The sequence below is a fragment of the Salvelinus alpinus genome, chromosome 35, assembly GCF_045679555.1.
Source record: "Salvelinus alpinus chromosome 35, SLU_Salpinus.1, whole genome shotgun sequence".
Lineage (NCBI taxonomy): Eukaryota > Metazoa > Chordata > Actinopteri > Salmoniformes > Salmonidae > Salvelinus > Salvelinus alpinus.
The window spans coordinates 3972198-3993744 of NC_092120.1; the positions used below are offsets into that span (position 1 = coordinate 3972198).

Here is a 21547-nt window from a genome sequence, read left to right on the forward strand (position 1 = left end):
GTCAGACGCATAGTACAGTATTATGGACACTAACTGTCAAATTGTAGTGTTTATTGTTCAGTTACAAAAAAAAATTAAACATAAAAAAAAAAAAAACACAAAGCAACTCTCGTACCTATCAACTCTCATAACCTTTGAAACATTTTTAAATACATCTGTAACCACATATCTCCTTCACACTGCATTAAACCATGACAGAAAAATCAAGTAAACAAAAAAAGAAAGCACCAATTGTTCTATGCTAGAAGACCGATAAACAATGTAATACTATCCTGGGGACAGAAACTGTCATGTTACTTTCTCTTCACTACTAACGTAGTAATCCTGACTCTACAATCGGTTGGCCCCTCTACCTTAGGGGCTTACTTTCTCTTTCTGTCTTGAGAGCAGCGTGGACAATACCTGCAGAGTTAGAAAAAAGGAAATACTCAGTTGTAAACCTTAAAATCCCATCATTATTTCCGTTATGTAAGATACACACTCACCGGCCAGTTTATCAGGTACACCACCCTGTTCATAAAAATGGATCGCGCCTACAGACAGTGAGTCACGTGGCCGTGGCTTGCTATATAAAACAGGCATTCAGTTACTGTTTGATTGAACGTTAAAATTGGCAAAACGGTATTTAATGTAGGAATGCAGAACTTATCGATCCTTGTCACGAATTGGCTATTACAGCAGACGACCACACCGGGTTCCACTCCTATCAGCTAAAAACAAGAAGAGCGGCTTCAGTGGGCACGTGATCACCAACACCGGACAATTGAGGAGTGGAAAAACATCACCTGGTCCAACGAATCCCGGTTCCTGTTGCGTCATGCTGATGGCAGAGTCAGGATTTAGTATAAGCAGCGTAAGTCCATGGACCCATCCTGCCTGGTGTCAACTGCGTACCGCTGTCCAATCTGCAGCAACTGCTTGATGCCATTGGACAAAGCATGGACAAACATCCCTGTGGAATGTTTCTGACTTGTAGAATCCATGCCCCAAAGAATTCAGGCTGTTCTAGAGGCAAAGGGTGGTCTGACCCTGTACTAGATGTGTGTATCTAATAAACTGGCCAGTGAGTGTAGTATGTATGGTTAGTCTGTGTAGGTTGGCTGATTCCCTCACCATTTCCCTCTTGGTTTTGTCGTCAGGCCCACGCAGGCAAAGTGGAACCACTCGATGGAACACTGCAAAAACAATCAACACAGGAGTTTGATGAAGTCTGTACACACTGTAGCTTTCAAGACCCATGATCAACACAACAATATAGGTCAGGTCAGTGCACACACTGGGGAGGTTTCTGGGGAAACTCACGTCTGTGTTGTCACAGCCAATCATCTCTCCATAGGACACCTGGTGACACAGGCAGTAGGTGGGCTCATTGGGGTCCACTGGCATGTCCAGCACGTCAGAGGGATGCACGTTCCCAAAATTAGCAGCTGGAGCAGTGAACTCCCCCCTGACAATGAGAGAGAGTGGTGGATGAGTACACACACACACAATTAAGGCCAATGAACGACACCCCCTTCAAGGAAGGAAGTGATAGAGTGCACAATAACAAACGTACGGCTGGAGAAGTTTGACTTTCTTCTGTGCACTCTTCGGACTGCCATCTTCATCTGAGCTCTTCACTTTAGACCGAGTTTTAGCCACCTTCTTCTCTTTCAGCCCCCTGGACTCACCTGAAATATCAGAACATAGCTTTAAATATATAGTGAGCTCCAAAAGTATTGGATAAGTGACATTTTTAATTATACAATGACTATGGGGTTAAAGTGCAGACGGTCAGCTTTCATTTGAGGGTATTTTTGTCCATATCGGGTGAATTGTTTATAAATTACAACACTTTTTGTACATAGTCACCCCCATTTTAGGGGACCAAAAGCTGTGGAACAAGTTCACTTATGTGTATTAAAATAGTAAAACGTTTAGTAATTGGTCCCATATTCCTAGCACGCAACGATTACATCAAGCTTGTGACTACAAACTTATTGGATGTATTTGCTAATTGTTTTGGTTGTTTCAGAATATTTTGTGCCTAATAGAAATGAATGGTAAATAATGCATTGTCATTTTGGAGTCACTTTTAATGTTAATAAGAATATCATGTTTCTAAACACTCGACATTAAGGTCGAAGCTACCATGATTACGGATAATCCTGAATTGTGAATAATGATTAGTGAGAAAGTTAGACGCACAAATATACCGCCAAGACATGCTAACCTTTCACCATTGCAATAACGGGGTGGTGTATGATATTTATGCCTCTTTCACTCTTTATTCACGATTTATTCAGGACTATCCGTAATCATGGTAGCATCCACATTAATGTAGAGTGTTTAGAAACATATTCTTATTTACAATAAAAGTGACTCCAAAATGACAATACATTTACCATAATTTTTTCTCGGAATGATTTGATATTTTGAACTGTGCCAAGATGCTACAAGGCAAACATTCATGAGAAACAGACCCGAACGTACACACATACACTTCAAATACGTACTTTTCTTTCCCTTACTGGAGGTGGAATCATAGTCTGTGCTCTCTATCTGCTTCTCCTTCAGGTCGGCCTCAAAGCGTGCCAGGTCTGTGTCCAGTCTCCGGATGTGCTTGTCCACCTAGGGAACAACCACTGCACGTTAAGATTCATTTGACTGACCCACACAGGCTCCAACACAAAGGAAGCACAGAGCTCCAAAGTACTACTACTGACCATCTCATAAGTCTGCATGGCCAGCTGCACTTTGTCATCCCCAAACTCCTTGCTTTTGCTGTACGATTGCTGGATCTGCCTCAGAATAGTAAGCTTCTGTTCAGACGATAGGGTCCTGGCATTGGATGTGTAATCCTTTGCCAGGGAGTCTATCTGCCCCTTTAGATCTGAGAGAAAGACAGATGGGTTGAGTGAGAAGTTTGGATAAACAATTTTATTGATGCCACTGGTCTGAGAATATCAGCCTTATGTGATGTGTGTTACTATGTCACTTGCTTCCACATAACATGCATTTTTTTAATGAAGTATGTGTATCTAGGGCTTTTACAGGTATGAATGGATCTAAGAAATCCCATGCCTGTGCCCTTCAAAAGCTCAACAAAGTACTGCTATGTAAAGACGCCTCACAGAATTCTAGTGCAGCTTTTGGTCTATATGACCTGACGATGTTTGAAGATTATCAGATCATTGAATGGTAAATTGTTGAGGACCGTGGACATGAATGTTATGGAGGCTACAGATTTCATTTGCATACATTCATAATGGGCAATTCAAATGCACAACTTGTGGGTGGAATGACTGCTACTTTATTATGCATTGTAAACATGGTTCACACATACTCTGCAGAGTAGTGAATTGGTCGGTAACAGTTGTAGTTAATGTTATTTCTCACCCTCCGTACGTTGATCCAAGTCCCTCATCAAATTGAAGTTCCTCTGCAGCTCAAATGGCAGATTCTCTATGCCTGTGATGCGAAATGAACAATCATTAACAACTTTTGACTAGTCACTAAAAATACATTTGTTATGCCAATAGTTTGTATCTTCAATTTGTGCTGATACTCAAGCTAGGCTACTGCCTAGCAGGCAAAACGACCGTTGGTGTGGCTTAGCTAGGTAGCTAGCGGCCTAATTCTCAAAATAAAGCATTCCTTCTTGCAATGCATTGAATGAATATGCAGAGAAATTCAAATTGATACCTAAACTATCGAAAACATTTGCAGATTCTCCTCTCTAAATTGTTTAAATAATAGAAAATTCACTCACTGTCTAAATAGTGTTCCAAATACATTCCCGCCGCCATCTTGGAAAACGTAAACAACACAACTTCCGGCGAGGACGAGTTCTTTGGTTTGATCCGAAATCTAATCTTAGTACTGGTATTTTATTATCAATCGATAATGCATACGGATATTGTATTTGCACAGTGTCAGAGACTGAATGTAATTGATTAAACATACTGTTTATGAAAACTATCTAATAACATATTTGATGTCATACACAGCCAACAATACTGCAGTAATATAAAAATAAACAGAAGATGGGGGTATATGTCAAACAACCTGAAACATTTTATTGTCTCAAGAATTAGTCTTTACAATACATATCAATTTAACCAAAAGACACAAAATGAAATTAAACCAAACAGATAACATTGCAAGGAAGGAATAAAATGGGAAGTTGTGATGTTTAACGAGAGTTGAAGTTAGAACATTGCCCTCAACCACAGAGCTAGGATCATATTACCATATTCCTAACCTAGAACCAATCATCCACGAGGGCCATGAAACATTTCTGATCTAGTATCTGTGTGGTTAGGGACATCATCTACCTACTCCAAAGGGGGCTGAGGCTCAGGGCCCTTGATGGAGAGCCTACTGCAGTGATTTTCAGTCTGGAGGGAGGCAATATTTATCCTAACATACTCTGCTCAACTCTTGTGAAAATTACTCATCTGTTATGACAATTAGACCTCTCTGACTAGCGACAACTGCAAAATAATTACAGTCTTCATTTTCATAAACATTTTATACATGTTCATTGTCCAACCTCTTCTTTTTTCAGCAGCTTCTTCAACTTATTGAATTTGTTCTTCCCCATTCTCTTCTTGCTCTGCATGGGGGATTTCCTCTGTTTATCGCCCTTTTTCTCAAACCTGCTCCCTTCCTTTGACTCTTTGGTCGTCTCCCCTTCTGTTTTGACTGTGTTGGACTTCTTGAGCTCTCCGTCCACTTTCACAGTCCCACCATCCATCTTAGCGATCTTTGCCTTTTTCGGCCCGGTTGGTTTCTCATTCTTCTTCAAGGTGCTTGGGTTTGTTGTTTTCTTGCCGATGCTTTTGGCTAGCTTCCCGTTGGCTGTGGCCTTCTGTGACACAGTTGGCTTGCCAGGGACTGGCTTCTGCTTCTTGGACTTGTTCTTAGACCCTGCTTTAGATGGCCCGTCCTCATCAGAGGAATCAGCTGTAACCTCTACTGCCTCAGATGGCTCGGTTTCCTCTTCTCCGTCTGGAATAGTGACAATAATAGGATGTTAGTTTTACATAACACAAGTGGTGTTACCATGACACTGGACGAAGCATTGTGGTTTAGTAGATCCAAGATGACATCTACTTTACCTTTGTCAACTGCTGTGGTTGGGACCGTGTTGGAGAACTTTTTCAGCTTGGCCACAAAGAAACCGTCCATGTTGTGGGAATGAGGATAGAACCGGCGTGAGAGTTTCAGAGAGGGATGGAATCGTCTCTCTTTGAATCTAAATGGAGGAAATATATTTGTTCATATTGCATGAGAAAAGGGTTAGGGGGTACGGGTAAATATCTGGATGAATGTGAATAATGTGTTCTTATAACCCCTTTACCTGGTGAAACCTTCTTTGCCAAAGTCCAGTCCAGTCTGGACGAGTTTGACGTTTCTTTTCTTGAGAGCATAGTCCACTACCCACTCGTTCTCCTCCACCTGGTGATGAAGCCAATAATGTAATTTCAGCTATTCTAGTCCAAATGAATTTAACCATCAGACATTTTGTACATGCACCAACAACAACAAAAAGTCTACGATACAATAAATCATTGCAATTCACTTTAAGTAAAGCCCCACAATTTAGATTGTGTTTATTTGTCATCAGTTTGACACTGTGTACCCACCATGATAGAGCATGTGCAGTACACCACATAGCCTCCAGAGGGAGACTCAGCGTTGACCGAGTCGATGGCCGCCAGGATGAGCTCCTTCTGCAGGTGGGCCAACCGCTGGATGTCAGACTCGTCCTGAGAGACAGGACGTAGGATTAGGAAGACATGAACAGGAAGTTGTAATTAAAGGCCAGTGGTTAGTGTAAATCTAATGGCCTGTGTAGTGTATAATAGGTTTTTTCTCACTTTACTGGTCTTCACAGCAGGGTCTTTGGAGATTACTCCTGTGCCTGAGCAGGGAGCATCAAGCAGCACTCTGTCAAACCCACCCATTACCTGCAAATATAGTAACCAACAGGTTAACATACCATCAATGGGTGTAACATACATACTTATATTGTGTCATACAGTACATGTAAAAACTGCATGTAGAGCAAGAACCTCTCACTACCTTAGGGAACTGCCTCCCGTCGTAGTTACAGATCATTGAGTTGGTGACTCCCAGACGGTGGATGTTGCCCACCACACTCTTCAGTCTGTCAGCACTGGCATCATTGGCCACAATCACTCCTGTGTTCCTCATCAACTGGGCTGTGGGACACACACATATACACAATAAATAAGTAATCGAATAAAAAGACTTGTCTTGCCTGTCAAGCCCCCAGATCAGGGGTTCTTCATCTTTTTTTTTAGGATCGGGCCCAAATGATTAATTAAGTGTTTTCCTGGGACCGAAGCACATGAAAACATGCCACTTTTGAGGGCCCTAAGCGAGATACAGTGGGGCAAAAAAGTATTTAGTCAGCCACCAATTTTGCAAGTTCTCCCACTTAAAAAGATGAGGCCTGTAATTTTCATCATAGGTACACTTCAACTATGACAGACAAAATGAGGGGAAAAAAAATCCAGAATATCACATTGGAGGATTTTTAATGAATTTATTTGCAAATTATGGTGGAAAATAAGTATTTGGTCACCTACAAACAAGCAAGATTTCTGGCTCTCACAGACCTGTAACTTCTTCTTTAAGAGGCTCCTCTGTCCTCCACTCGTTACCTGTATTAATGGCACCTGTTTGAACTTGTTATCAGTATAAAAGACACCGGTACACAACCTCAAACAGTCACACTCCAAACGCCACTATGGCCAAGACCAAAGAGCTGTCAAAGGACACCAGAAACAAAATTGTAGTCCTGCACCAGGCTGGGAAGACTGAATCTGCAATAGGTAAGCAGCTTGGTTTGAAGAAATCAACTGTGGGAGCAATTATTAGGAAATGGAAGACATACAAGACCACTGATAATCTCCCTCGATCTGGGGCTCCACGCAAGATCTCACCCTGTGGGGTCAAAATGATCACAAGAACAGTGAGCAAAAATCCCAGAACCACACGGGGGGACCTAGTGAATGACCTGCAGAGAGCTGGGACCAAAGTAACAAAGCCTACCGTCAGTAACACACTACGCCGCCAGGGACTCAAATCCTGCAGTGCCAGACGTGTCCCCCTGCTTAAGCCAGTACATGTCCAGGCCCGTCTGAAGTTTGCTAGAGAGCATTTGGATGATCCAGAAGAAGATTGGGAGAATGTCATATGGTCAGATGAAAACCAAAATATAACTTTTTGGTAAAAACTCAACTCGTCGTGTTTGGAGGACAAAGAATGCTGAGTTGCATCCAAAGAACACCATACTTACTGTGAAGCATGGGGGTGGAAACATCATGCTTTGGGGCTGTTTTTCTGCAAAGGGACCAGGACGACTGATCCGTGTAAAGGAAAGAATGAATGGGGCCATGTATCGTGAGATTTTGAGTGAAAACCTCCTTCCATCAGCAAGGGCATTGAAGATGAAACGTGGCTGGGTCTTTCAGCATGACAATGATCCCAAACACACCGCCCGGGCAACGAAGGAATGGCTTCGTAAGAAACATTAAGGTCCTGGAGTGGCCTAGCCAGTTTCCAGATCTCAATCCCATAGAAAATCTTTGGAGGGAGTTGAAAGTCCGTGTTGCCCAGCAACAGCCCCAAAACATCACTGCTCTAGAGGAGATCTGCATGGAGGAATGGGCCAAAATACCAGCAACAGTGTGTGAAAACCTTGTGAAGACTTACAGAAAACGTTTGACCTGTCATTGCCATCAAAGGGTATATAACAAAGTATTGAGATAAACTTTTGTTATTGACCAAATACTTATTTTCCACCATAATTTGCAAATAAATTCATTAAAAATCCTACAATGTGATTTTCTGGATTTTTTTCTCTCATTTTGTCTGTCATAGTTGAAGTGTACCTATGATGAAAATTACCGTCCTCTCATCTTTTTAATTCTGGAGAACTTGCACAATTGGTGGCTGACTAAATACTTTTTTGCCCCACTGTATGGTTGGGGGGGCTCCCCCACCTCGCATGAAAAACATTTGTTTTAAAGTTAATTTCCTGCAATTCTACACACTTTGCCATGACTTACGCTATTTTAATATATCTGAGTGAGAGTGACTAACAAAACCAATGGGGGGCCCCTTGGAGGTCAGGGCCCTTGGGCACATGCCCGGTCAGTATTCGGCCATGATTAGATAGCTGGCTAGACTAACTTACCAATCTAAAAAGTGTTTGCTGACATGGCCAATTAAGTAACTGTCAGTAACTAGGTTTCCATCCAATTGCCAACAGATTTTCATGCAAATATTCAAAAATCTGCATAAAGAATGCACATTTTCCCACAAGTGGTGTTTCACTAAACTGACTTGCGTGATGACGTAGTGGACACAAAATGTACTTTTTCACTTAAGTTTTCATGTATATCTAAAGTTTCCATCACCTTTTCAACTCTGCTGATAGTTTTGTCACAAAAACTGTTGCGTTACACAGTAAATGTGCCTATTCTGGTCTTGGTACGTGCGCTCTCAGATGCAGTGCGGGAAGGCTAGTCTACATTATGTTTTTTATGGATGAGAGCGAGAATATTTTTATTTGTCAAAACGGCAGTCGTGCATCGATCATCATGTCACCAGAACAAGACCCATGATATTTATTGGAGAGGAGCATGAAGTTCTTCACCGTGCACTTTCACTACCCTGTGAAGTTCATCATAACTTATTTCATCTGTAGCCTAATAAATTGCATGGTTTCCCGAGTCACGTTTCTACCGCCATTTCTCACATAATTAATTTTTACAGACAAAAAGATCCCACCATGTCGACCGAACAAATTATATGTCGGCATTTATAGTAATATATATTTTTATACATTATTATGACTTTACTCGCATAAAAACTGTGGATGGAAACGTGATTATTGACTGACATAGCAAGAGAAAAACAGCTGCTGCACAACCAAATGTCAAAATGATGTTTTCTTCTATTCTAACTCCCATGTCGCAACACAAGAAAGGCTGCCCTTGATTGTTAGGCTAATCATAGAGACCAACAGCAGTAAACAGTATTGTGATCATTGTCATTCAACTCTCATTTTTAACATCCTCACCCATATAGGTTGTCTTTCCCCCGGGAGCTGAGCTCATGTCGAGCACAGTCTCCCCCTCCTGTGGAGAGAGAGCCATGACAGGCAGGAAGCTGGAGGCTCCCTGCAGCATGTAGTGACCAGCTAGGTACTCTGGGGTCGCACCTGGGAACAAGAAAACACAGCTAGGGTATACACTCATCATATTCATTCATGTATACTTACTCATAACACACAGAAAGCAGGATAACAGTAGTAAATAGAGAATTAACATTCTAATCTTTCATACAAATATAAAAGGTTAGACTGTGCTGGTACTGACCTATGGGTACCGAGGAGTCAAAAATGACCAGGCCCACTTTAGACCACTTCCCCAGAGGATCCAAATTCACCCCTCTGTTGATCAGGGCCTGGGACAAACAACATACATGTCACTCGGTCAGTCTGGCAGAGGAACAGCCATTACTAATAGCATCCAATTATCCTTTGGTCAATTCCAAACTGACCCTTAGTCTTAATCCTTTCAGAGATACACAAATGCCTAGGGGGTAGGGGTTGATTTGGGGCACCTTTATTTGATCCAACTTGAAATAGATTTGTTACCTGAGCCAAGTCCCTCCTCCTTGTCTTCAGTGTATTGGTCCGAATGGTGACAGGTCGCTGAATTTCATTGGCCTCCAGGAAATCAATCAGCTACAAAGCACATAAAACGAGAGAAGCCTTAGTTCAGCATGACGACAAAACCGTTACAACAAAACGTAACCTTCCATAGATTCCTGTTCATTTTGTGTTTCTATGACATTTGGGAGAACAAAGCAATGACACATACCTCTGACACTGGGAAGATATCCAGCAGTTTGTCTATGAGGAAATTGTTGTAGCTGTAGTAAGTGGAAAGATCCTTTTTGAGGAGAGAGAGGTACTCTGTTCTCTCTTTCCCCTCCTCCCTCTTGGTTGCAAAGTGAGAGAGAACATCCACGTTGTCCTTTATTCTCTGGTGGATGGTCTGCAGGTCTACAAGCAAAACGCCTGCAATCACAGGAGAGAGAAAGAAAGAAACTCACTACAGATGGAGTCCACAGGCACTGATAAAGAACATGTAGCAATGTGTAAACTGGCATAGGAAAAAGCATAACTGTCAAATCTAAAATAAAATAAAAAAGTACAAATCTAAGCTCTAAACTCACCCTCTTTTGCTATCTCCTCTGCTCCAGGTAGTATGAATTTGTCCATCTCATCTAAATTAGCCTGTACCGTGTCATCTTCACCCATGTCTTCATCTCCACTCTTCCCCTTATCATCATTATCATCATCACTCTCCTGGCCCATGGCTTCCTGCAGCTTCTTCTGCTTCCTGGCAGCTCGCTCGATGGGGAGCAGCTGAACGAGGGATGAAGAGAGGAGTAAGGAACAGATGATCCAACAGACAAAGATTCAGCACCTTGCTAAAGAACAGTAAGAACTTTGAAGAACGAACATTGTTTTGCTATTTAGAACATGTCCTGTGTGCATAAATTCAGTGAATAATTTCACATACCTCCTCTCCTTCACTGCTGTCCTCCAATGCACCGTAGTCATCAACCAGGTCATCATCATCATCATCACCATCTCCCTCAATTAGCAGTTTCTTCCCTTTATTGTTCTCCCCTCCCTCTTGTCCCTCGTCCTCTTCTTGCTCCCATTGGCTGTCACTGTCGTCCTCGTTATCTGATTGGCCGACCTCACGCTTCCTCTTTGCTGGCTTCAGCCATTCACTGTTTTCATCTGTGAATCCTTGAGAACAGGGGAAACAAACCAATTATATCCCCATAGACATTCATGGCTATTGTATTGAGAACACAGTGAATGGATGGGGCTGTCAGACTCTGGATCCACATGGACTGGGGTGACTTACACACCCCCCCCCCCCCCAATGCTTACAAATTAACAGTACCTTTTTTTGGCTCCTCCTTCTCAATGGTTTCCTTGGGCTTTTTGGTCACTTGAGCTCGCTTCCCAGCTCTACAAAACATCATCATCATCTTCAGCAAAAGCGTGTAACACATTACATAGTGGTTTTAAAAAGGGATTGACTACATAATATCCAAAAGATAACAAACTGACCTTTTCCTGGACCTGCTTGACAGTCGTTTTGGTACAGTTTCCTCTGCAAATGACAAGCATAGTTAGCGAGCATCAACCTCTAAAGCTTCATGTCTCATTCCCATGCATCTTTGCTTTAGTGCCACTGTACTCCCAGCAAGTGAAGGAATACTGAGCATGTCTTCAGCTCTTTAGAAGCTGTATGTTATAATAGCATCCCTCTCACCATCCGTTAAGAACTTGGCCAGCTCAGTCTCTGCTCCTTTCTGCTTCCTGGACTTCCGCCCCGGCCCCTTCTTCACATAAGTGGTGGGATCCAACTTCCTGCCCATGACTGACACCTACACAGGTAGTCTGGAGAGAAGATATAGCCCATGATCATGTTGGATTTACACACTAAGGCATAGGATCAGAATGTGATGAAGGTAGTCACTAACTATGCACTGATGGCAGCTCTGAAAGATGGTAGCTAGCTATATTCTCAGTAACATGTTGCTCAGAATCTGTTCCAAGAATGTTGCAGATAACAAAATTATAAATAACGACAAATCAGCTTAACTTGAAGTGTTTACTGAAAATGCTCCTGAGAACATATCACCTCTTAACTCTGACCAGCACTGATGTGGAGAAATAAAAAGCAATGTGAAATAGAAAAAAAGTTGACGTCTCTAACACCACGGTGTTATATGTAACGTTAGTTATTATAATACGTGGTCATAAGAATGTTAGGTAGCTATATAGCTAATTAGCTGACAACTGCTAATGTTGGTACACTTTTCCACGCATGCTAACGTTTTCCATCAATGGTATCCCCCTATATTCAAGTATGATGATGTGCCGGTAATTAGCTAACGACACATTGACTTCTGTTAAAAACAGACGAGTTGCATTCTAGAGACAACCCAACATTCATCTCATGAGGTTGCTATGAGCGGTAAAGAATGTTAGTTAGTTGGAATTTGATATCACATACGCAGTGCAAGTCCGTCATCATGACTTCTTCATTCACTTTTGTATGGCACAAAAAAATCACGGCATTTCTCTTTACGACAACTCTCCAAAACTCACCTTTGCAATAGTTAAAGTATAATGTATTTATTCGATCCTTGATTCCAGTTAACAGATCAAATTTACGCACATGTGGTTTTTTTCTCGCACACGTTGATTACCGGAAGAAACAACCATGCGTTTCCGGCGCATGTGATATACGAAGAAAAAAACCACTCCCATCTTTACAGAGGGAGCACAGTTTTCAAACTCTGGAAGTATTCTGTCTCTTTTATATACTAACTGAAAATAAACTTTACTCATCTCGTTTCGTGTAGACCTACGTGAAAATGTTTCAGTTGGATGGGTTGTCCCAATTAATAATATGTTATTTCCCTGGGGCATTGACAATCAGAGAGAATAATCAACCTTTTTCGATTATATACTGAACAAAAATAGAAACGCAACATGTAGTGTTGGTCCCATTTTTCATGAGCTGATGGAAAACAGATAGGAAAACGCTGCACACTGCTGCGCATAATCCCAGGTGATATTTATAACAACGTTTCGACCCTTAGGTCTTCATCAGGCATCCATATTCCGGGTGGGGGTGGTAGGTCCTATTTATGTACTCAGTGACATCACTTCCTAAAACAGGTGGTAAAAAATGTACAACATAGGGTCACAATATTAACATTCAATGTATCAAAATATGTGATCAATATTTACAGTAATATACATACAATATTACATTAGGATTAAAAAAAGTATCATTTGAACATTTTGAAACTGAAATAAAAGATCCCAGAAATGTTCCATATGCACAAAAATAGTATTTATCTGAAATGTTGTGCATAAATTGATTTACATCCCTGTTAGTGAGCATTTCTACTGTGCCACGACAATCGATCCACCTGACAGGTGTGGCATATCAAGAAGCTGATTAAATAGCATGATCATTATGTAACGGATGTGAAATGGCTAGCTAGTTAGCGGTGGTGCGCGCTAATAGCGTTTCAATCGGTTACGTCACTCGCTTTGAGACCTTGAAGTGGTTCCCCTTGCTCTGCAAGGGCCGTGGCTTTTGTGGAGCGATGTGTAACGATGCTTCGTGGGTGACTGTTGTTGATATGTGCAGAGGGTCCCTGGTTCGCGCGAGGGGAAGGACCCATCGCTGTTACAAGTACACAGGTGCACCTTGTGCACCACCACCTTGTGCTTGGGACAATAAAAGGCCACTAAAATGTGCAGTTTTGTCACATAACACAATGCCATAGATGACTCAAGTTGAGGGAGCGTGCAATTGGCATGCTGACTGAAGGAATGTCAACCAGAGCTGTTGCCAGAGAATTTAATGTTAATTTCTCTATCATAAGCCAGGTTCATAGTGGTTTTAGAGAATCAGAATGTCCAACCGGCCTCACAACCGCGCGTAACCACGCCAACCCAGGACCTTCACATCTGGCTTCTTCACCTGCGGGATGGTCTGAGACCAGCCACCCAGACAGCTGATCAAAGTGGGTTTGCACAACCGAAGAATTTCTGCACAAACTGTCAGAAAACGTCTCAGGGAAGCTCATCTGCGTGCTCGTAGTCCTGCAGTTCAGCATAGTAACCAACTTCAGTGGGCGAATACTCACCTTCAATGGCCACTGGCACACTGGAGAAGTGTGCTCTTGGATGAATCCCGGTTTCAACTGTACCGGGCAGATGGCAGACAGCATGTGTGGCGTAGTGTGGGCGAGCGGTTTACTGATGTCAACGTTGTGAACAGTGCCCCTTGGTGGTGGGGTTATGGTATGGGCAGGCATAAGCTACAGACAGTGAACACAATTGCATTTAATCAATTGCAATTTGAATGCACAGAGGTACCGTGACGAGATCCTGAGGCCCAATGTCGTGCCATTCATCCGCAGTCATCACATCAAGCTGAAAATGTCCCTGTACTTCCTTGGTCTGCCTGCATACTCATTGAGCATATTTGGGATGCTCTGGATCGACGTGTACAACATGTTCCAGTTCCCACCAACTTCGCACAGCCATTGAAGAGGAGTGGGACAACATTCAACAGCCCAGAATCAACAGCCTGATCAACTCTACCAGATACTGACTCGTTTTCAGATCCAGGCTCTTACCTTTTTTTTAAGTATCTGTGACCAACCGATGCATATCTGTATTCCCGGTTATGTGAAATCCATAGATTAGGGCCTAATGATTTTATTCCAATTGACTGATTTACATGAACTGTAACTAAAATCTTTTAAACTGTTTATATTTTTGTTCCGTGTTCAAGGGAGCGAAAATAATGTAGAAAAACGAATGTCTCTAAAAATGTAAAAGATTCTTCAAAGTGTGAATTTACAGTTACAAAGAACAACAAATACCAACCAAGCACCACACAACCCCGACTTTATTGCGGAGACGTTTCGTTCTCCTTCAATGACACTCACGGGCGGTAGTTTTATTATAGGCAAATAAGCGCCACCAACCGGTACACGCACACACCTAAGCTTTGCTTGCAGTAAGTAGCTAGCTCAAACCTACAGTGTATGTTGGTTGCTGGCTTGTTGGTTTTCTTGCTTCCGGTGACCCGACCCGCGTTCAATATAATTATCGAACGACCGTTTAAAAAAAAAATGTTTCGAACGACCGTTTGAAAACTGAAATTGTTGTTTTTTGTAAATTGAAATTGATAACAAAACGTTGTCATCATTTCGATCGCTAACGTACCCCACTTTCCCAACTCTGTTTAACCAAATACTGTTTAACCAAATATAGTAACGTTAGCTAGCTATCTTTACTTTATGTGATTTGCTCGACGACAACTTGTAATCAACGATATGCCTAGAAACGCCCGCAAAAAGGACGCTGTCAAACGAGAGAGAAAAGGGAAAGTTAACATAGAACCAAAGGGAACAGTTACAGTAATCAACCGAGGACAAGAGAAAGTTCAACGTAAACGGCCAGTAAAACCACCGGTCAAGTCGCCCGTGAAGCAGCAAACGAAGCCAGTAAAAAACCCAGGTGGTCGGGGCCTTGGGAAAGCAGGGGCTAGGCGTTTGGGTCAGCTATTGAAGCGTGCAATCCAAGAGAAGAAGAATGTTACAGGAAACGAAAAAGTGCCTTTGCCAAGTGAGTGATCTAGCTAGCCAATTTCTTTAGCTTGTTCAATATTTGCTTGCCCCCATTCCCAGAATGGGTTGCCCCCATTCCCAGTTAGCACAAACCCACAGAGTTTCTGTTTTTAACAAACCTCTTGCCCGGTGTGGGCTAGAGGTGGATGCTAAACGTTACCTGGGAACCGGGGCCAGGATGGCATCTGTCAACTCCTAGCTGTTACACGAAGAGATCGGAACATTTTGATGAGGTCACTTGGTTTTGTGTCAAGGTTGCTACACTACCCCCATCCTTCAGAGAGCACATTCGTGTGCTTCACTACAGTTAATTGCGGCGCCTGCACTCTTGATAACTGCAACCAGGGGATATCTCACTTCTAACACCAATGCAGCAAAGTCAGGGGGTAGTCACAAATGGGTCTTGAACCCAGGACCGTCAACCCAACACATCTGGTGCGCCAAGACATCCAAAGCTCTTGACCAGGTCGCTAGGTGTTGGGTTAAGGTCACTACAACATCTTCATGATTTTCAAAAAGAAATTTTGAAGTATGTGATGTTTATGTCAATTCAAATATTGAATAACTAATGAGTGTATCCCCATCTTTATCTCAATCTGTATCCAGCGACCCCAGTTCGTCTCTTCAAGTACCAGGCAGAGGCTGCATCTGCACCAAAAACCAACGATGCAAGGCGTGTGGCTACCCGGGTCTCCCAGCTCATCCTTCGGGTAGTCTCCCAGTGCAAGCACCGGGGTGGCATCTCCATGGTGGACCTCAAGCATGCCCTGGCTGCTGGTGGCTATGATGTCACCAAGAACAATACCCGTGTGAATTTAGCTGTGAAAGGCCTGGTGAGGAAGGAGACACTGGTGCAGACTACTGAAGCTGGTGCATCTGGGTCATTTAAACTCAACAAGGTAACTGTTTGAGTAATACATTTTTGTCAATGGTGGTTTTTGTTTTAGCTCTTTGGCAGTTTGATTTTCCACTGGCTCATTTCTACTGAGTAGGAAGCAAATTGCACCATGGTGCATAATTCATTGATAAAAGGTGCTCAAGTTGTCATTGTCATGCCACAACCAATTATTTGGGAATTTTGAATTATGCAGATGTTTCTCTCGTCTCCTGTTCTAAAAACTACAGAAACTGACGTATGAGAAGAGAGTTAAGACAAGAGCCATGAGAGACCGTGCAGCAGCCAAGAGAGCCAAGCAGAGAGAATGTGCAGCAGCTCAGAGAACCAAGCAGAAAAAAGGAATTTTGAAGCCAGCAGCAGAGAAAGGAAAGGCCTTGAAACCAACAGGAAAAGGCCAGAAACCAGGAACAAAAGCTGTGAAACCAGCAGGAAAAACTCTGAAACCAGGAGCAAAAACAACTAAACCAGCAGGAAAAACAGCTAAACCAGCAGGCAAGGACAAAACTGTTGTAGGAAAAGGTCAAAGGGAAATAGGAGTAAGACCAAAACAAGTAGGCAAAAGCCACAAACCAGCAGGACAAGCATCAAAATCACCAGCCAAGGTCCAAAAAACAGGCTACAAAGCCCCTAAACCTGCAGGAAAGTCCTTGAAAGCAGCCAATCAGAAAACCCGCAAAATTGTTGTAACCCCCATTACAAAGCCACGGATATAGTGACCTGGGGTTGCTAAAAGACGTGCTTCCTTGTGGAAATGGACTGAGTATGGACTAAAAGAGTAATATGTCAGTAGTAGATTTGTCAAATTACCTTAGCCTTACAACAGTATGATTGACAAAATATAACATTGTATTGGTTTTTATTACATTGTTACTCACAAGTTACATGTACACTACCGTTCAAAGGTTTGGGGTCAAATAGAAATGTCCTTGTTTAAAAAAAAAAAACAAAAAAAAAAGTGTCCATTAAAATAACATCAAATTGATCAGAAATGCAGTGTAGACATTGTTAATGTTGTAAATGACTATACAATAGTGAGGGTTTGATTACAGCCTCAAAATGGCCAGAAACAAAGACCTTTCTTCTGAAACTTGTCAGTCTATTCATGTTCTGAGAAATGAAGGCTATTCCATGCGAGAAATTGCCAAGAAACTGAAGATCTGTTACAACGGTGTGTACTACTCCCTTCAAAGAACAGTGCAAACTGGCTCTAACCAGAATAGGAGTGGGAGGTCCCGGTGCACAACTGAGCAAGAGGACAAGTACATTAGAGTGTCTAGTTTCAGAAACAGATGTCGCACAAGTCCTCAACTGGCAGCTTCATTAAATACTACCTGCAAAACACCAGTCTCAACGTCAACAGTGAAGAGGAGACTCCGGGATGCTGGCCTTCTAGGCAGAGTTCCTCTGTCCAGTGTCTGTGTTCTTTTGCCCATCTTAATCTTTTTATTGGCCAGTCTGAGATATGGCTTTATCTTTGCAACTCTGCCTAGAAGGCCAGAATCCGAGAGTCACCTCTTCACTGTTGACTTTGAGACTGGTGTTTTGCGTGTACTATTTAATGAGCTTGCCAGTTGAAGACTCATGAGGCATCTGTTTCTCAAACTAAACACCAATGTTCTTGTCCTCTTGCTCAGTTGTGCACCGGGGCCCTCCACTCTTTCTATTCTGGTTAGAGACAGTTTGCGCTGTTCCTTGAAGGGAGTAGTACACCGCGTTGTACGAGATCTTCAGTTTCTTGGCAATTTCTCGCATGGAGTAGCCTTAATTTCTCAGAAGAATAGACTGACGAGTTTCAGAAGAAAGTTTTGTTTCTGGCCATTTTGAGCCTGTAATCGAACCCACAAATGCTGATGCTCCAGATACTCAACTAGTCTAAAGGCCAGTTTTATTGCTTCTTTAATCAGAACTGTTTTCAACTGTGCTAACATAATTGCAAAAGGGTTTTCTAATGATAAATGAGCCTTTAAAAAAAAAAAATGGATTAGCTAACACAATGTGCCATTGGAACACGAGTGATGGTTGCTGATAATGGGCCTCTGTAGATATTTTATGGAATATCTGCCGTTTCCAGCTACAATAGTGTTTGAGTGATTATTTGACCAGTATTACATGAAAACATTTTTGTCCCCATCATGAGTGTTGAATTGTTTTGTTCCCTACTCTCCTACAGTCTCTTGACAAGGAACAACAGAAACCAGAGGACAAACTATACAGATTATTTCCACTGTATAACCATAGGAACAATGATGCACTGGATACATGTAAAGAAAACCACAAAGAAACAAGTAGGAAGACCATATTCAGTGCCAAGTCCTTACAGATGGTGTATTCAAAACAGTATTCATTTCATATTGAAACTCTGCCTTAAATTGAGACATGTAAAATACCATATTTTACACACAATACATACACCCATAGTATCATACAAATCCACAGGAGGTAATTGGTGAAATGGACCGTTTCTGTACAATGTTCCTTGACTGAACTTGACTGTCCGATCCATTTCTAGTCCCTGTAAGACAATGTTCATGTTGACAACAGTTTTAGCTGGAGCAGCAGTGCGCTGTCAACTTCATCACAACACACCCCAGACCTCCTCAAAGGCAGAGCACATCTTGGCACAGGTGAGGGCAGCAGAGAGAGGGTAGTTACTGATGGAAACAGTCTTCTCTGTGTAGTCCACATTCACCTAAGACAGGAGGACAAGCAGAGCTCAAACCAATGCATAATCAATCAAATGTATTTATAAAGCCATTCTTACATCAGCTGATGTCACAAAGTGCTGTACAGAAACCCAGCCTAAAACCCCAAAACAGCAAGCAATGCAGGTGTAGAAGCATGGGGGTTAGGAAAAATTCCCTAGAAAGGCCAGAACCTAGGAAGAAACTTAGAGATGAACCAGGATATGAGGGGTGACCAATCCTCTTCTGGCTGTGCCGGGTGGAGATTATAACAGAACATGGCCAAAATGTTCATAGATGACCGGCAGGGTCAAATAATAATAGGTCAGCACCTCAGGAGTAAATGTCAGTTGGCTTTTCATAGCCGATCATTCAGAGTATCTCTACCAGAGAGTTGAAAACAGCAGGTCTGGGACAGGTAGCATGTCCGGTGAACAGGTCAGGGTTCCATAGCCACAGGCAGAACAGTTCAAACTGGAGCAGCAGCACATAATCATTTACCAAATTCCAGCTCATTTTTTAATTGGTAGAGAATAAAATCAACCCCCAACATCTACATTTCTAACACACACTACCTACATCAACAGTACCTAAATCAGCTTCTGCCCCAGAGAAGTAGGATGAAGATGCCCCTTAACACTGATCTAAGGTCTGTAATGAGGGAGGGTAAGTGAAGCTGATCCTGGATCGGTGCACACAGGCCATTACCCTAGAGCCTTCAGCAAAACTCACCGCTCCGTGTGCGAATGCTCCGACCACCACAGTGGCAGGCCCCTCGTCTGGTACCACGGTGCGGGCGCCCACTGCCTCCCCAGAGGAGAAGGAGGTACAAATGCGGGGGCAGCCAGGGGGCAGGTGGTCTGACACAGGGTTCTTGATGAGCTTCAGCAGGCGCTGGGGGCCGTCAGCCGCCCTCACACTCAGCTTGTGCAGGAGCTGGACTAGGAGGAGACAGAGAAATACAAGTGGGATGAAATGAGAGAGGGAGATATACAGTACAAAAGAGGGGTAGGAGAGAAGGATGGTAAGAGAGTGAAGGTATTTAGAGAATTTCAGCAGAACGTAGCAGGCTTACCCATGAGGCCACAGAAGCGGTTGAAGGTTCGGGGGATGCGTGTCTGTGGGTTGATCTCAATCAAGGCGTTCCTCTCTGTGTGGATGTAAACCTGCAGGAGACCTGCCCTGTTCAATGGACTGTCCATCAGCATCAACAAACACTGGGGGGAACAATTACAGGATATGGCTGGGTTAGAGGAGCGAAGAAGAAAGATGACTGGTATTCCAGGGTCAAAGTGAAAATGACAGCTTACCTGATGTGTAATGTCAGGTCGAATCTTCCCAGGGTCCCGTCCACTTTTGATGATCATGCCCTTGTGTTGGTCACAGTTCAGCAGTTCAAATGTCTTGCCAACCTGAGGGGAAAGAGTAGAACATGATTAATGTCCTTCTTTGATTATGGTGCAACTTCCATGCCCACTATTTAGAACAGGGTTTCCCAAACCTTGTCCTGGGGGCACGTTTTGGTTTTTGCCCTAGCACTACACAGCTGATTCAAATAATTAAAGCTTGATGAGTTGGTTATTTGAATCAGCTGTGTAATGCTAGGACAAAAACGTGTACCCAGGGGGGCCCCAGGACCGAGTTTGGGAAACCCTGCTTTAGGACATGCATCTGTGGGTCTGCAGGCAGGAACTAACTAATAACAAATAGTTTCATTCATAGTCACAAAACACAGTTATCGTGCAGAATGCAATATTCATATCACAGATCTACCAGGCAAGTCTGGTTGAACAGGAAGCTATCTAGATTGTTTATATCCAATAACCCAGGGAGTCAGAGACGCAGGTAACGTTAGTTTGCCAACACAGCAGTTGGATGGCGGAGGTGAATAGCAAAATACTCGTCTTTACCTTCACTGTTTCCAACGTTGCCCCCTCTAAAATAACTACTAGTCGCCTTTCCGCCATGCGATCGTGCAGGCTACGCATATGTTTTGCTGGTTTGGGTTCATATTCGTCTAAATGCTCAAGACCACGCTTTTCACAACTGTGGGCTTCCATGTTGCTTCGGGATGGTAGTCGCCGGAATAACGCGTCATACTGATGGAGTTTTGCCAAGGTTCTACCCCTCATTTGAATAACTAGGCAGCAGGCGGCCGTCTATGGCGGCAGATTGACGAAGACTGCATTTTCTGAACTAACTGACCAAGACGTACCTCCAACAACAGATAAAAGCTCACATAATTCTGCCGAAAATCAATGACAGTTTATCTCAACCAGTGGTATATGGGCTTTTTAGGTGAGCGCTGATGCCGCCCTGTGATAAGCAGTGCCCACTTTGTCAAAAGGTAGGGACGCAAAAATATGTATCATGTCCATTCCCAGCCGCCTCTCCAGGGTGCTGTTGGAGAAACGTATCGCTGCAGCGCTCCACCAACATTCCGTCAAAACATGAATCTAACAAATAATGTAGCAGATATAGCATATGGTAGAAAGAGTATGTGGCAGTTTCTGTATTTTTCAGGCCGGAGATAAAATGTATGACAATGTAATTAGAAGGAAACTTTTTACATTAGGTTACTCCGATCAAATAGCCTAACCTAAATAGCGCCCAATCACTAGTCCTACCCGCTTGCCTGTCCACAGTTTTGACCTAGCTATTAGAAACATGTTGTATAACAAACACATAT

General features: G+C 42.8%; 4 protein-coding genes across 4 annotated transcripts; 1 reads left to right on the forward strand and 3 right to left on the reverse strand.

Annotated features, from left to right (window-relative positions):
* Window positions 1-13: 13 nt before the first annotated feature.
* Window positions 14-3861, reverse strand: LOC139564261 (inhibitor of growth protein 4-like). The gene is made up of 8 exons (XM_071383636.1): window positions 3752-3861; window positions 3379-3450; window positions 2706-2872; window positions 2496-2610; window positions 1556-1670; window positions 1303-1447; window positions 1114-1175; window positions 14-402 (listed from the first exon to the last, which is right to left on the reverse strand). Exons 1-8 carry the CDS (start codon window positions 3786-3788, stop codon window positions 363-365), a joined length of 753 nt encoding a protein of 250 aa, XP_071239737.1. The 5' UTR covers window positions 3789-3861; the 3' UTR covers window positions 14-362.
* Window positions 3862-4032: 171 nt separating this feature from the next.
* On the reverse strand, window positions 4033-12412 carry LOC139564260 (28S rRNA (cytosine-C(5))-methyltransferase-like). Its single transcript, XM_071383635.1, has 16 exons — window positions 12227-12412; window positions 11385-11512; window positions 11180-11222; window positions 11010-11077; window positions 10614-10849; window positions 10264-10456; window positions 9906-10105; window positions 9680-9769; window positions 9399-9486; window positions 9101-9241; window positions 6070-6209; window positions 5865-5954; window positions 5631-5753; window positions 5345-5442; window positions 5103-5239; window positions 4033-4992 (listed from the first exon to the last, which is right to left on the reverse strand). Exons 2-16 carry the CDS (start codon window positions 11488-11490, stop codon window positions 4523-4525), a joined length of 2223 nt encoding a protein of 740 aa, XP_071239736.1. The 5' UTR covers window positions 11491-11512; window positions 12227-12412; the 3' UTR covers window positions 4033-4522.
* A 1387-nt stretch (window positions 12413-13799) lies between these two features.
* Window positions 13800-17166, forward strand: LOC139564263 (histone H1-like). The gene is made up of 3 exons (XM_071383641.1): window positions 13800-15277; window positions 15886-16178; window positions 16405-17166. Exons 1-3 carry the CDS (start codon window positions 14986-14988, stop codon window positions 16888-16890), a joined length of 1071 nt encoding a protein of 356 aa, XP_071239742.1. The 5' UTR covers window positions 13800-14985; the 3' UTR covers window positions 16891-17166.
* A 1310-nt stretch (window positions 17167-18476) lies between these two features.
* LOC139564264 (ribosomal RNA small subunit methyltransferase NEP1-like) lies at window positions 18477-21303 on the reverse strand. Its single transcript, XM_071383642.1, has 5 exons — window positions 20769-21303; window positions 20169-20270; window positions 19934-20075; window positions 19591-19799; window positions 18477-18866 (listed from the first exon to the last, which is right to left on the reverse strand). The coding sequence occupies exons 1-5, from the start codon at window positions 20988-20990 to the stop codon at window positions 18753-18755; spliced, it is 789 nt and encodes a 262-aa protein (XP_071239743.1). The 5' UTR covers window positions 20991-21303; the 3' UTR covers window positions 18477-18752.
* Between the last annotated feature and the right edge of the window lie 244 nt (window positions 21304-21547).